Source organism: Tachypleus tridentatus, chromosome 6, assembly GCF_004210375.1.
Source record: "Tachypleus tridentatus isolate NWPU-2018 chromosome 6, ASM421037v1, whole genome shotgun sequence".
Lineage (NCBI taxonomy): Eukaryota > Metazoa > Arthropoda > Merostomata > Xiphosura > Limulidae > Tachypleus > Tachypleus tridentatus.
In genome coordinates this window covers 85,879,597-85,895,438 of record NC_134830.1, presented here as the reverse complement: position 1 = coordinate 85,895,438, position 15,842 = coordinate 85,879,597, and the positions used below count along the sequence as shown (strand labels likewise).

General features: G+C 38.3%; 1 protein-coding gene across 1 annotated transcript in view; it reads left to right on the top strand.

Moving 5' to 3' along the window:
• LOC143252952 (transformation/transcription domain-associated protein-like) overlaps positions 1-15,842 on the top strand; it is a 258,974-nt gene that overhangs the window by 168,105 nt on the left and 75,027 nt on the right. Inside the window, 4 exon segments of the mRNA XM_076505896.1 lie at positions 564-710; positions 1,360-1,509; positions 1,713-1,867; positions 10,537-10,703. Of these exon segments, the coding sequence (XP_076362011.1) occupies positions 564-710; positions 1,360-1,509; positions 1,713-1,867; positions 10,537-10,703 (619 nt within the window).

Genomic DNA, 15,842 nt, shown 5'->3' with positions numbered 1-15,842 from the left:
GTATACTGTACTACTAGTTAGTGCTTTACTACTATAATGAGGTCTGGAATGTGTAAGCAGGTCAGTTTATCTTTCTTACCCTCAAGTAATAGTACCTCATGTTGTTTTATTATTATTTATTTATTTATTTACTTTATTTTTGTCATCGCCTTTACTTTGGAAAGTAGTTACATTCTCACAACTGTCTCCAGGCAGTTAGTGGTGATATAGATGTGGGACATTGTAGGCTAGAGCACCCACATTTTGCTCTCCTAATTTCTGTTTCTTTTGATTATTTTATTATTATTATATATTTTTATGAACTTCTTCATGAGAGACTGGTGAACAGAGGTCAGGATTGATAGACAGTGTATTTCCACCTATATATGGATCCTACTTGTACAGTTGCCTCTGAAACCTTGTGTACATTTTATAGTCTGCACCCTGGTGATCAATTCCTTTGATTTTTGTCTTTGTTTATTAGAATATCAATTGTCAGAGGATCAGATTTGCTGTTTTAACAGTCCTTTCTTTCTATTTTGTTTCACTTGACAGTTGAATATTATTCTTATATATATGTATAGGTCAATGAGACATCAACCACCGTAGGTTCTCCGGGTGAAATGCTATCACGAAAGTGTGTTGCACTTTTAAAAACAGCTTTAAAACCTGATGTTTGGCCAAATGCAGAACTTAAGTTGGCATGGTTTGATAAACTCCTCATGACAGTTGTAAGTTGAAACTGTTTAACAATTTATTATTAAACCTCACTGTTAAGCTGCCAGATTTTTTATAAATTTGATGCCTTAGTTGTTCTTGAACTTTTCTTCAGTGAAAAAAATGATTATGGTAAAGTTGCTTGCATTTCCAAAGTATATTTATTATTGGTATTCATAGTATGTTTTATTAATAGTAACTCATTTGATTATGAATATTCATAAGTCCTAGTTTATAATTCATCAGTCAGAATTTAAGTGAGTAATGCTAAATGGTTGGAAATATTTTGAAAGATTAGGCAATGGAAAATGTAATTTTCTAATTTTTATGATGCTCATAAAAATAATTATTGTTAACTCTAAAAAATCAGGTGCAATAGAAAAATGAAAAAAATATAAATAATTATCAGAATATTTAATTTTGTTTCAAATCAGTTAAAAGAGCAGGTAATTATCAGATATAGTCATTCCGAGCTGAAATGCATTTCATTGACATTGTACAAGACACCTTTGAAGTGCTCTGCAGCTTTTGAATATTGTATATTCGTAACCAAATTAGATCATTGTAAAATATTTTTCCACAAAGATTTTAACACTGTACTAAAAATCAATGTAAGTGTGAATATGTATGAAAACAGTTTTCATAATTTTTTCTGTCTTCTAGGGAAATGATCAACCTAATTATGGTAACATATGTACTGGGCTAGAACTATTAGCCTTTCTGGTTACCATACTTCGTAAAGACACCATACTGGCTAGTTTCAGGCCCTTGCAACGAGGAATTGCTGCATGTATGTCTTGTACAAACTCAAAGGTGATTACACATGTTATTAGATTGTTTAAAAAGATACACCAGAATGTGTACCTGCTACATAAATGGTTTTTAACTTCATAATAAAGGATAGTATCATGTGCTATTTTATTATAATACTAGAAAGTATACTAAAATGTTCAGTATTTTTATATCTCTAACATTTTCTTCAGTTATATTAAAAGATATTCCTTAATGTTTTCTAGGTCATTCGATCAGTTCACAACCTGTTATCTAGGTTAATGAGCATTTTTCCTACTGAACCCACAACATCTAATATAGCTTCAAAGTATGAAGAACTTGAATGCCTTTACGCTTCTGTTAGCAAAGTAGTCTATGAAGGACTAAGTACATATGAAAAGTAAGATGTGTACTGTTTTTCACTTACATTTATCATTATGTGCTTTGAATTAAATGTGATTTTAAAGTTTACAAAAACCGTAGTATATGTCAACATACTCATATACTGTACTGTGTGGAAAGGAATAGAATATTTAAATGTAAGTTGAATATTTTGTGATTTATATCACATTTCATCCAGTCACATTTAAGTAATTATGCATTATATACATGTACACAGATTATTACTATTTAAAAATAAGTTACTAAACTTATTTTTCTTAAAATATAGAACAGTAAATAAAGAAGTAAAGCAAGCAATTGTCTTTTCTAGCTATGACCTTTGTACATGGTTGTTGCTTGACATAGGTTGCTGTTTCTTTTAAACTTTTGCACATTGAGGATACGAAACTTTTTTTAAGGTTTTATATACACAGTTAAATAACCAAAAAATTGTAAATTACTATTTCAATACCATAGAGTTCCACTATAATATTTGAAGCTTAGTAACTAAGCTGTATTTAGATCTTTAAAATATGAAAATTTGAGCAGACTAAAGACACAACCTACTTTCTTGAAATCTTGGTTTGAAAAAAAATGAAACAACTTCTAATGCATTAAAATGGCTGAGAAAACCACTAGAGGGACATTCTAAGCTGTCAGTTGGTTATTCATATGTCATATATTGAAGTAAATGTTTATAAGAGACTATTTCCAAAATGGAAAGGTGAATAAGATCACTGTGTTTGATTCAGTACATAAGCCATATTTTAGCAAAATGAAAAATGTGGTTCTTAATTTATATTATAGCTTATCAATAACAGTTATTTGAGTTTCTAATTCATATGCAACAGTAGACCCCTCGGTGTGGATTCCTGTACGTGGTGAGGGGACCTCCCAGGGAAGGTTTGGTTCTGTCTGGTTACCTTCTCTGGCATCTAAACATCCACCCACATGTTTGCCGTGCGTGGCGACCCGTGAAGGGGAGGAGAGGATCCTGGTGGTTGAGGGGTCCAACCCTAACACACCACTTTGGCCTCGAATTCCTGTAGACGGGCGGCCTTTGGGTGTCCCCCCTTGGGTCAATCGGCTGGTCCACTTGGGCTAGAGTCAACCAAGTACCAGTGTTGGAAGTTCTCAATGGGTGTTGTGGACATTGTACCTGATGCTGGTGTTTGGGTATAGTGCTCACGAAACCCTGGTGTTGCTGCATTGTCCTTGCATGACTTTGTAGTGCATCCCCTTGTAGGGCTCCATGGTTGGTGGGGTCAGTGGGTACCAAAATGTTTCCTTTTTTCTATGGATCCTCCAAAAAATTTAAATAAAATTGTGAAAAAAACAGTCAATGGGTAAGCGACCACGTCTTGAAGACTCTGAACAGCAATCTTCAACATCAGTAACACACCTACCTCATTTTCTTATATTACATTCTCTTTTGGAAAAACCTTTAAGGCAAATGTCCCCTTTTTTTATTCAGAAGGGACTAAAGGGACTTACTGGCTCTCCAAAGTCAGTAAAGAAGCTTTGATCTGGTGACATATTGGTTGAAACATCCACATCCCAACACAGTGAACTCCTCTTGAATTCAAAGGTAATTGGGGATATACCTATTGAGGTTACACCTCATGCTACTTTGAATTCTTCACGAGGAGTTATTGTAGAAAGGGATTTGAAGAACGTTCCCGAGTCAGAGATTCTCGCTGGTCTCTCCACTCAAGGAGTTTCTGCAGTGAGGCACATCTCCACTCGCAAAGATGGAGTTACACTGCCAACAAATACCCTCGTTTTAACATTAACTTCACCACGTGCACCTGCCACCATCAAGGCAGGTTATCTCATTTGCAGGGTTCGCCATACATACCAAACCCTCTTGATGTTTCCAATGTCAGAGATTCGGCCACTCAAAGACATCTTGTCGTGGTTTCCTGACATGTGCTCATTGTGGAGGCAAGGACCACGATGCCTATGACTGTGACATGAACCCACATTGCGTAAACTGCAATGGTTCTCACCCCTCTTACTTTTATTCTTGCCCAAAATGGTTGGAGGAAAAAGAGGTGCAGCGTTTGAAAACGACACATAACATTAGTTATCTTGAGGCTCGGAAATTGCTGTCCACAACTCCATCTCGGACATATGCTGCTGCACTTCATTCCACAACTACAGTGGGAGTGCAGACAGATCTCTCTGTGCCTCCAAGAGAATTGTTTTCAAAACAAATGAAATGTCTTTTGACCTCTGTGGTTAAAAAAGGTTGATGAATCGACTTCCACACCCATCTCTGTTCCTCCCATACCTTCCAACAAACCTCAAGATCCACGTCCTTCAGTTTCAAATACAGGCATTTCTTCTGATACATCTTTTTCTCCCACCACAAGAGACAAAACAATTATTCGTTCGTGTCCTCAGTCACAAAAACCTGCCCACTCGACCCAGGGCAGGATCCATGGAAGTTGATAGACCTCCTCCGACTAAAGACAGTAAAGAAAAAAGACGTGGTCGTCAACCGAAGGGTTCCCCAGCCACTTCACCTACCTGTTCTTAAAAATGGCCACCTTGATACAAAGGAACTGTTGAGGTTTACGTTCTAATCTGGATGATATCAAAACGCTGATTGCTTTCTACCATCCTGTTTGTCAGGATGTTTGAGAAACATTTCTCAAATCTGCTGATACAGTCTCCATTCGGCAGTTTTCTCTATACAGAAATGACAGATTGTGTGATGGTTGGGTTCATGGAGGGGTGGCACTGTTGGTTGATCAGCATGTGCCCACCCTGTCTTTGTTACTCAACACACCCTTGGAGGCCATAGCCATCTGTGTTTCCTTGGGTCATACCAACACTATTTGTTCTCTGTACCTGTCCCCTGGAGAGACATATGATCAATCAGACCTTGATGCCTCGTTGAACAGTTGCCGTCTCCATTTCTAATCCTGGGGGATTTTAATGGACATCATCCACTCTGGGGAAGTGCTGTTATTGATGGGAGGGGTCGATCTGTAGAGCGGATGCTCTCTGATCACAATCTTTCTCTTTTCAATACTGGTTCTTCCACTTACTTTCATGCACCTAGTCAGTCCTTTACTGCTATTGATCTCTCGGTTTGCTCCCCTTCATTATTCTCCCATTTTTCATGGAGGGTTGAGAGTAATCCACTTGGCAGTGATCATTTTCCGATCCTTTTGAGAGAGATTGGCCGTGGTCGATGCCACTCTACCCGCGTGCCCCGGTGGAAGCTGGATCAGGCACACTGGTCCACTTTCACTGCTCTCGCAGAACTTGATCCTGCCATTGTAAATCACCCATCAATAGACGACTGTGTGGCAGCGGTAACTGACTGTATTATACAAGCAGCTGCTCAGTGTATTCCTAAAACCTCGACACGTTTTCCACGATATCCTCGTCTGTGGTGGAATCCTGCTTGCCACTTAGCACGGAAGGCTCAAAAACAGGCCTGGGATACTTTTCGTAGATATCCCACACTTTCAAACCGGGTTGCTTTCCAATGGGCCCGGGGTGGGTAAGACGTAAAAGCCAGAAGGAATCTTGGATTAAGTTCACAACTAGCATATCTTCTACCACCAGTTCCAAGATCATATGGGACAGGATTCGAAAAGGTTAATGGGCACTACAATTCTGTCCCCCTCTCGATCTTACTCTTTGATGGTCAGGAGATGACTGATGTCCGGAGCATCGCTGACACTCTAGATGAAAACTTTTGCCGGGTATCCAGCACTTCTGCTTGTTCCTCCACCTTCCTGGCCATCAAGACTCAGGCAGAGCAATCACCTCTTTTCTTTCGAACTGACTGTTTCTTTGACTATAATTGTCCCTTTACCCTGGTGGAACTGAAAATGGCCCTTCATCAGTCTGCCAGTACGTCTGTTGGACCTGATGATATTCATTATGACATGCTGCACCATCTATCTCCTTGTTCTCTTGATGTCCTTCTGATTGTCTTCAACCAGATCTGGCAGGAGAAAGTTTTTCCTGATGTCTGGACCCAGGCTATTATTTTACCTTTCTCTAAGCCAGGGAAAGATCCCAAGATTCCTTCAAACTACCGTCCAATTGCTTTGACAAGCTGTGTCTGTAAGACCTTAGAAAGGATGGTTAATGCTCGTCTTGTTTGGTTCCTTGAATCCAACAACTTCCTCTCGCCCACCCAGTGTGGGTTCTGTCGACAGCACTCCACCACAGACCACCTAATTCGTCTTGAAACATCTATCAGAGAAGCCTTTCTCAACCGCCAACATCTTGTATCAATATTCTTTGACATAGAGAAGGCTTACGTCACAACATGGAGGTATGGCATCATGCAAGACCTTCATACATATGGATTACGTGGCCATCTACCCATGTTTATTAAAAAATTTTTAATGGACAGGAGATTCCAAGTTCGTGTGCGTTCGACACTTTCCCATTCTTTTGTACAGGAACTTGGAGTCCCTCAAGGCTGTGTATTGAGTGTCACACTTTTCAGTACAAAGATAAATGCCATCACTGAACAACTCCCTCTCACTGTTGCGAATGGGCTGTATGTCGACGACTTTCACATCTCATGTCAGTCGTCAAACATAAGATATATTGAGCGGCAACTACAAACTGCCCTCAATCGTGTACGGAACTGAACTCTGGCGAACAGCTTTAATTTCTCTCTTTCTAAAACCATATGCATGCACTTTTGCCATCGTCGGGGTATTCACCCTGATCCTGAACTTCATATCGGTGAAGTTTTGCTGCCAGTGGTCCCAAAGACCAAGTTCTTGGGACTTATCTTTGATCGTAAACTGACCTTTATACCACACTTAAAGCAGCTTTAGGTCAAATGCACAAGAGCACTGAACATCCTCCGTGTTCTCTCTTCTACCAGTTAGGGGGGCAGATCGCTGTTCAATGTTAAAGGTATATCGTGCTCTTATTCAATCAAAACTCGACTATGGACCAATGGTCTATGGCTCTGCCAGACCCTCGGCCTTAAAGATGCTGGATCCCATTCATCACCAAGGACTTCGACTCTGCACTGGGGCTTTCCGTACCTCTCCAGTTCAAAGTATATACATTGAATCTCATGAACCTTCTCTACACCTTCGCCGTTTGCAACTATCTTTACAATATACTTCGAAACTTCGTTCCTTACCAAAACATCCCACCTGGGAATGTGTTTTCCTTCCTCGGTGGACAGTACTTTTTCAGAACAGACAATCTGTCATTGCTCCGTTTGGCCTTCGCATCCGGGCGCAATTGGATGAATTGGGTCTGTCCTTGGATAACATTGCAGATTCCACAGGTCGGCCCATCCCACCATGGCTTATTACAGCCCCCAAATGTGACTTTTCTTTCAGTCAATTAAAAAAGGCAGATACTCCAGATTGGATGTACCATCTTTTATTCAATGAATATCTTTCAAACAATCATTCAGTTTCCATTTATACAGATGGTTCCAAATCAGGAAATTCAGTGGGCTCTGCTATGGTTTGCTGTGGTTCAGTAGTTGCATGCAGAATCCCCTCTACAGCTTCTGTGTTCACTGCTGAACTGTATGCCATATCTCTTGCCCTGGATCATATTGCAGCTGAGCAGTACTCCAACTGCACTATTTATACTGATTTGCTTAGTTCTATACTTGCCTTGGAATCGCTACACGTTGGCTCACATCCTATTCTCGCTGATATTCAAAACCGACTGGCCCATTTCTCATTAACAGCTACCTCAATCTAGTTTTTCTGGATACCAGGCCATGTTGGTATTTGCGGGAACGAGCTTGCAGACATGGCAGCTAAATCTGTCTGCTCCAGCACCATCACCCCTATGTTTATTCCGTACATGGACTATGGTCTTGTCTTCAAGGCTCGGCTCCGTGCCACATGGCAGTCCACTTGGAGTGAGCAACATGACAACAAACGTTTTCAAATCAAACCCTATATTGGACTTTGGCCATCTAGCTTTCGTAAACTTCGGAAGGAGGAAGTTGTTCTCACTAGGCTATGCATTGGTCACAGTTTTTTTAACTCATCATTTTCTTTTATCTGGAACTGATGCACCAATGTGTAGTTTGTGTCGCACTCAAATCACTATCAGCCACATTTTACTTTTTTGCCATCGTTACAATTCTCAATGACGGCAATATTTTAAACATATTTTTTCCCAGGGTCAATCTGTAACATTGGACAGTGTTATTGGTAATGGTGACTCTGTCCACCTTGATAACGTTTTTAATTTTTTAATGGCCATTAATCTTTTTAATCTCATTAAGTGTTGCATATTTATTCATTACACCTTTTTAATTGTGGTTCCATTTTTACAGTTTTAATCTCTCTCATTCAATTTGACATTGGACAATGGCCAGAACATTAAATAACTTGACACCAGGACTGGAAAGGCCAACTTCAGGTGACTAACGCTACTGTTTGAACTACTCGTTAGTCGTCCTGGCGAGTTGTTATTATACTTTTGCTGCATATCATTTCACACTTTTACTACTTTACCTTTTAGTACTGGCCATATTGACTCATAACCCAGAACCAGGACTGAAAAGACCAACTTCAGGTGACTGACGGTGGTTCTTGAACTTACCTGTTAGTCTTCCTGGCGGGTTAGGATCATTACCATTTTGCTAGAGTAAATATTTTACAACTTTGAAGACTGGATGTCACCATTGGTTTTTACACTATTTTCTGTTTTAATTGCTGTTTTGTTTCTATCTTCATTTACTTTTGCAAATTTTACTCCATTTACTTGACTTTATCTTTTTACTGGACATTTGGCTACTCATTGTTACAATTTTGCTATGTATCTTTTAAAACTTCTATTCTTTTACATTTTGATACTGGTTGCTATGACACATAACCCGGAACCAGAACTGGAAAGACGAACTTCAGGTGACTGACGGTGGTTCTTGAATTTATCTGTTAGTCTTCCTGGTGGGTTATGATCATTACCATTTTGCTAGAGTAAATACCTTACAACTTCTTATACTCTGCTTTCTCTCTTAACATTGTAGACTAGGTGTCAACATTGGTTTTATACTTTTTTGTTTTACCTTCATTTCCATTTGTCTTTTACTACATTTACTTTATTTTTACATTTTTCCCTGATGTTTGGCGCAGATAGCCTCGCTGCTTTGTGTCATAAAACACTAAATCAATCAATCAATCAAGCAACAGTAGACTTAGTATTTTGACATAACAAACGTAATTTGAACCACTGCTACATAAACATACTGCATTATTCACAGAAATTGATATTTAGGTGTGTTAGTTTAATATTTACTTTGAATTAAGAAATTAATTAATGCATAATACTAACATTTGAATTATAATTTACAACTTGATACTAAAGTTACTGACATAAATTCATAAAATAGTAGTTCAATAAAACTTTGAATGTAAGTTGCAATTGGGTTAAAGATATCTCTTCTTTCTTTCTTTCTTTCTTTTTTTATCTTCTCAGCAGTACAAACTTGCCAAATTTCATAAAGATATGCCTTGAACTTCCAGAGTTATAATTACAGGGCGATTACAAGGTCAATTAAATTGACTAATCTGTAGGTTAATCTATTTAAAATTAGGAAGTAGCACAACTTCACTACAGTTTAGTTTGTTCTGATATGGTATGGATATTAACACTTTTCACTAATAAAGTAGAGACAACATTTTGGCCTTCTTAGATGTATTTTTATTTTAAGTGGGTTTCTCATCTTCAGGAAACTGTAATATCGTAACAGTTGTTGCACACTATACCTGTTCTGATATTTTTAAATAGAATTACTTCGTATTCTTTGTATTTTAATTCCTTGATGAAAGTGATAGAATTTTATAAATTTAGAAATCTATTTAAAATAGCTCGCTGTTGCATTTAAATATAATTTCATGTAACTTTAGTTTCAGAAAAAAATGGACTGGATCTAAATTGATTGACGTTTAAGAAAAATATGTTTTAGTGACAGTGTGGTTGGTTTTCTCAAATTATGTATGGCTTAGTAGATAACATGTTGGGTTATGGCTCAAAAAGTCAAAGGCTCAAGTTAGGATATAGCACTCAATTCATACTTTCATTTCTGTGGATGGAGATAAAGATATTGTAATTCAGTCAGTCAGTGTGCTATTCAATTCAGAGTAGCAGCATTTATGTAATGGGTGCTGGTGACTGGTTGTTTTCTCTCTGTTACTGTTTCAAGTTAGGAATGATTCTTGAATTTTAGGAGTTTCTCACCTTGTTTAATTAAGATGTTACATAAGGTGTCATTCATGATTAAAATATCACTAGTGCCAACTAAAATTGAATAGAATAATGTGTTTTTGTTGGTTTTTTTATTCTCTTTATATCAGTCTTTTTAAACCATGGTTATTAACTTTGAATAGTTGTTGATTGTGAAATATAGATATTTACTTAGTAACCTTTCTACTTATATTCTCTTTTTAACAGTATAATCAATGAATAAAATTAAGATAATCTGCATACTTTTGAAAAATTTAAGCCTTTAAATTGTTACTTCTTTATCTGTTTCGAATAGGACATCTATGAGAAAAGATTATTATAGGTGATTAAACAATTTTTTTTTATTTTTAACATTTTTAACTTTGAAGATCCTGAAAGCATTCTGTTCTTCATTTCTGAGATCTTTGCTTTAACTTGTCTAAGAAAATCACACTCAGTTTCAATAAAATTGATTAAGTATCATCTTTGAAGGGCATCTAATGCTTCACCATCAAGTTTGTTTGGAACCCTGATGATACTGAAAGCTGCTTGTGTGAACAATCCATGCTATATTGATAGACTGATTACTTCCTTTATGAGAGTCCTCCAGAAGATGGCGAGGGAGCACCTTAACCCTAACAGCAATGAAGCAACTCCAAGTAATGTATTTTTCTTTGAACAATTGTGTATATTTAGTCAACATGAAGTTTCATTTTATTTAAATATTCATTATAAATTAAAATTTTTTTTAGATTGTTTAGAAACATTGTGAAAATTGTTTTCCCAGAGAATATTCTATAAACATGGAGTTTACTGGTTAGGGGAACTGGAAAAGTCATTGAGTTTTATATTTTGTATTCATATCCCAAGAAACGTCAGAAGATTTTGTCTTACAGACAAAAACTGGAAAAAGTAAATGAATTTCTTATGATTCAGTGATATTTCTAAGACATCGATAGGAAGAAATAAATTATCTTGAGCACCAACAAATCTGATACAAGTTTATTTTAACACCTTAACTCTGACTACAAGCAGTTGCATCATACATACTACATAACCACATAAGTAATTATGAAATTAGTCACACTGTAACATTTGATAATGTATGAGTATCTTCATGACATTTTGCATACAATTAGTAAATGTTATAAAGCTTTTGAACCCAAAATATCCTATTTTTGAGTTAAGTATTTTAATTAATGATTTGATCATGAACCTTTGCTTTTGGAATGTTCACTATCCAAAATGCAAAATGACTTGATTTTTTTCTTCATCTGATAATTGTTAAATTTCATTTGCACAATCTCTATAACCTTCTTAATAAATACCAAACATTTTTTTTGTCATAAAAGCTTTGTATTTTATCTGTTATTTTCTTTTATCTAACTCTATACAGGGTCAATCTATTTGACCAGACTTGTACCCAGTATAATAAGTTAAATTACCCTTTTATTCTTTGTATAAAGAGTGTAAATTGTAACAGAAAACCACAACTGTTTATTCTAAATACCTTAAAACTCATGATAGTAGACATCTATTTATATTTATTAATATGTAATGTTTGTTGTTGTTTTTTAACTTTTGAACTGCATCTTTTTAATAATCCCACCACACAGGTTGTAAATCATACAATGCATGTTACTCTATAGAATAGCATAAAACTAGCCTACAGAGAAAATGGGTGGAAATATAATATTGGCGGTTAGGATATAATAAGTATTCAAAAACATCAAATGAAAAATGTTGAAATATATTTTGTTGACAGTAGCTAATGGTTATAGCATATGCAAGAGTTTCTGAGATTATGGCAGTATTTATTGTTCATAAATGTTTGTAGTAAATGTTTGAAATTGTGCCAGTGAATAAATGAGTACATTTTATAAATTATTGGATAAATATAGTGCCTTAAATTCTGGGTAATATATTAGGTGAATTCCTGTCCTTATCATCGTCTTTGTTGCTTGACAAACAGCACAAAGTTAAAAACTAAAGGTAAAAGTGTAGCTTGACAGAATAGGATTAAGACGATTGGTGTTATTTAGAAAATATGGATTTTAAAAACATGGTATGTGCTTGAGATGACAGTCTTAATTGTTTTAGAGATTGTGCAGTGTTAATATGATTAAATACAAGTAATATATGTTTTTATTGCATCTAAATTCTAGTACACTTAGTCAAAGTTTTACTTCATATCAGTTTTTGTTTAATGTCGTGGTTGTTTTAATATGGATTACCAGTTTCCACTATTACTGATTGTTAGGTAGCTTTTTCAACTGTATTATTACTTTCAGGTTTTTCTTCTCCTGTCCTGTCCACATTGTTCTGATCCTTCCTTCTTCACTGACTTCCTCATCCTACTCCCATGTTTGACTGTGGCTTTGATGTGATGTTAATGCTCTTAAACATTTTCTCTTTAGACTGTTGACCTCATATTCGTGATTTCTATTTTTATGGCCATGTTTTCTTCTCTTTTCCACCTCCCTTCGGTGTGGATTCCTGTACGTGGTGAGGGGACCTCCCAGGGAAGGTTCTGTTCTATCTGGTTACCTTCTCTGGGATCTAAACATCCACCCACGTGTTTGCCGTGCGTGGCGACCCGTGAGGGAGAGGAGAGGATCCTGGTGGTTGAGGGGTCCAACCCTAGCACACCACTTTGGCCTCGAATTCCTGTAGACGGGCGGCCTTTGGGTGGCCCCCCTTGGGTCAATCAGCTGGTCCACTTGGGCTAGAGTCAACCAAGTACCAGTGTTGGAAGTTCTCAATGGGTGTTGTGGACATTGTGCCTGATGCTGGTGTTTGGATATAATGCTCACGAAACCCTGGTGTTGCTGCATTGTCCTTGCGTGACTTTGTAGTGCGTCCCCTTGTAGGGCTCCATGGTGGGTGGGGTCAGTGGGTACCGAAATTTTTCTTTTCCTATGGATCCTCTAAAAATGTAAATAAAATTGTAAAAAAACAGTCAATGGGTAAGCGACTACGTCTTGAATACTCAGAACAGCAATCTTCAACGTCAGTAACACACGTACCTCATTTTTTTATATTACATTCTCTTTCGGAAAAAATTTAGGGCAAATGTCCCCTTTTTTTTATTCAAAAGGGACTAAAGGGACTTGCTGGCTCTCCAAAGTCAGTAAAGAAACTTCGATCTGGTGACATATTGGTTGAAACATCCACATCCCAACACAGTGAACTCCTCTTGAATTCAAAGGCAATTGGGGATATACCTATTGAGGTTACACCCCATGCTACCTTGAATTCTTCACGAGGAGTTATTGTTGAAAGGGATTTGAAGAACGCTCCCAGTCAGAGATTCTCGCTGGTCTCTCCACTCAAGGAGTTTCTGCAGTGAGGCACATCTCCACTCCGCAAAGATGGAGTTACACTGCCAACAAATATCCTCGTTTTAACATTTACTTCACCACGTGCACCTGCCACCATCAAGACAGGTTATCTCATTTGCAGGGCTCGGCCATACATACCAAACCCTCTTCGATGTTTCCAATGTCAAAGACTCGGCCACTCAAAGACATCTTGTCGTGATTCCCTGACATGTGCTTGTTGTGGAGGCAAAGACCACGATGCCTATGATTGTGACATGAACCCACATTGCGTAAACTTCAATGGTTCTCACCCCTCTTACTTTCATTCTTGCCCAAAATGGTTGGAGGAAAAAGAGGTGCAGCGTTTGAAAACGACACATAACATTAGTTATCCTGAGGCTCGGAAATTGCTGTCCACAACTCCATCTTGGACATATGCTGCTGCACTTCATTCCACAACTACAGTGGGAGTGCAGACAGATCTCTCTGTGCCTCCAAGAGAATCGTTTTCAAAACAAATGAAAAGCCTTTTGACCTCCGTGGTTAAAAAGGTTGATGAATCGACTTCCACACCCATCTCTGTTCCTCCCATACCTTCCAACAAACCTCAAGATCCACGTCCTTCAGTTTCAAATACAAGCATTTCTTCTGATACATCTTTTTCTCCCACCACAAGAGATAAAACAATCCTGTTTTGTCTTTCTTTACAAGAAACATTTCTCAAAACTGCTGATACTGTCTCCATTCGGCAGTTTTCTCTGTACAGAAATGACAGGTTGTGTGATGGTTGAGTACATGGAGGGGGTAGCACTGTTGGTTGATCAACACGTGCCCACCCTGTCTTTGTTACTCAACACACCCTTGGAGGCCATAGCCATCTGTGTTTCCTTGGGTCATACCAACACTATTTGTTCTCTGTACCTGTCCCCTGGAGAGACATATGATCAATCAGACCTTGATGCCTCGTTGAACAGTTGCCGTCTCCATTTCTAATCCTGGGGGATTTTAATGGACATCATCCCCTCTGGGGAAGTGCTGTTATTGATGAGAGGGGCCGATCTGTAGAACGGATGCTCTCTGATCACAATCTTTCTTTTTTCAGTACTGGTTATTCCACTTACTTTCATGCACCTAGTCAGTCCTTTACCGCTATTGATCTCTCAGTTTGCTCCCCTTCATTATTCTCCCATTTTTCATGGAGGGTTGAGAGTAATCCACTAGGCAGTTATCATTTTCCGATCATTTTGAGAGAGACTGGCCGTGGTCGATCCCAAGATTCCTTCAAACTACCGTCCAATTGCTTTGATGAGCTGTCTCTGTAAGACATTAGAAAGGGTGGTTAATGCTCGTTTTGTTTGGTTCCTTGAATCAAACAACCTCCTCTCGCCTACCCAGTATGGGTTCCGTCGACAGCACTCCACCACAGACCACCTAATTCGTCTTGAAACATCTATCAGAGAAGCCTTTCTCAACCGCCAATATCTTGTATCAATATTCTTTGACATAGAGAAGGCTTATGACACAACATGGAGGTATGGCATCTTGCGAGACCTCCATACATATGGGTTACGTGGCCATCTACCCATGTTTATTAAAAATTTTTAATGGACAGGAGATTCCAAGTTCGTGTGGGTTCGACACTTTCCCGTTCTTTTGTACAGGAACTTGGAGTCCCTCAAGGCTGTGTATTGAGTGTGACACTCTTCAGTATAAAGATAAGTGCCATCACTGAACAACTCCCTCCTCTCACTGTTGCGAAGGGGTTGTATGTCGGCGACTTTCACATCTCATGTCAGTCGTCAAACTTGAGATATATTGAGCGGCAACTACGAACCGCCCTCAATTGTGTACGGAAGTGGACTCTGGTGAACGGCTTTAATTTCTCTCTCTCCAAAACTGTATGCATGCACTTTTGTCATCGACGGGATATTCACCCTGATCCTGAACTTCATATCGGTGAAGTTTTGCTGCCAGTGGTCCCGGAGACCAAGTTCTTGGGGCTTATCTTTGATTGTAAACTGACCTTTATACCACACTTAAAGCAGCTTCTGGTCAAATGCACAAGAGCACTGAACATCCTCCGTGTTCTCTCTTCTACCAGTTAGGGGGGCAGATCGCTGTTCAATGTTAAAGGTATATCGTGCTCTTATTAGATCGAAACTCGATTATGGATCAATGGTCTATGGCTCTGCCAGACCCTCGGCCTTAAAGATGCTGGACCCCATTCATCACCAAGGACTTCGACTCTGCACTGGGGCTTTCCGTACCTCTCCAGTTCAAAGTATATACATTGAATCTCATGAACCTTCTCTACACCTTTGCCGTTTGCAACTATCTTTGCAGTATACTTTGAAACTTCATTCCTTACCAAAGCATCCCACCTGGGAATGTGTTTTCCTTCCTCGGTGGGCAGTACTTTTTCAGAACAGACGATCTGTCATTGCTCCGTTTGGCCTTCGCATCCGGGCGCAATTGGAT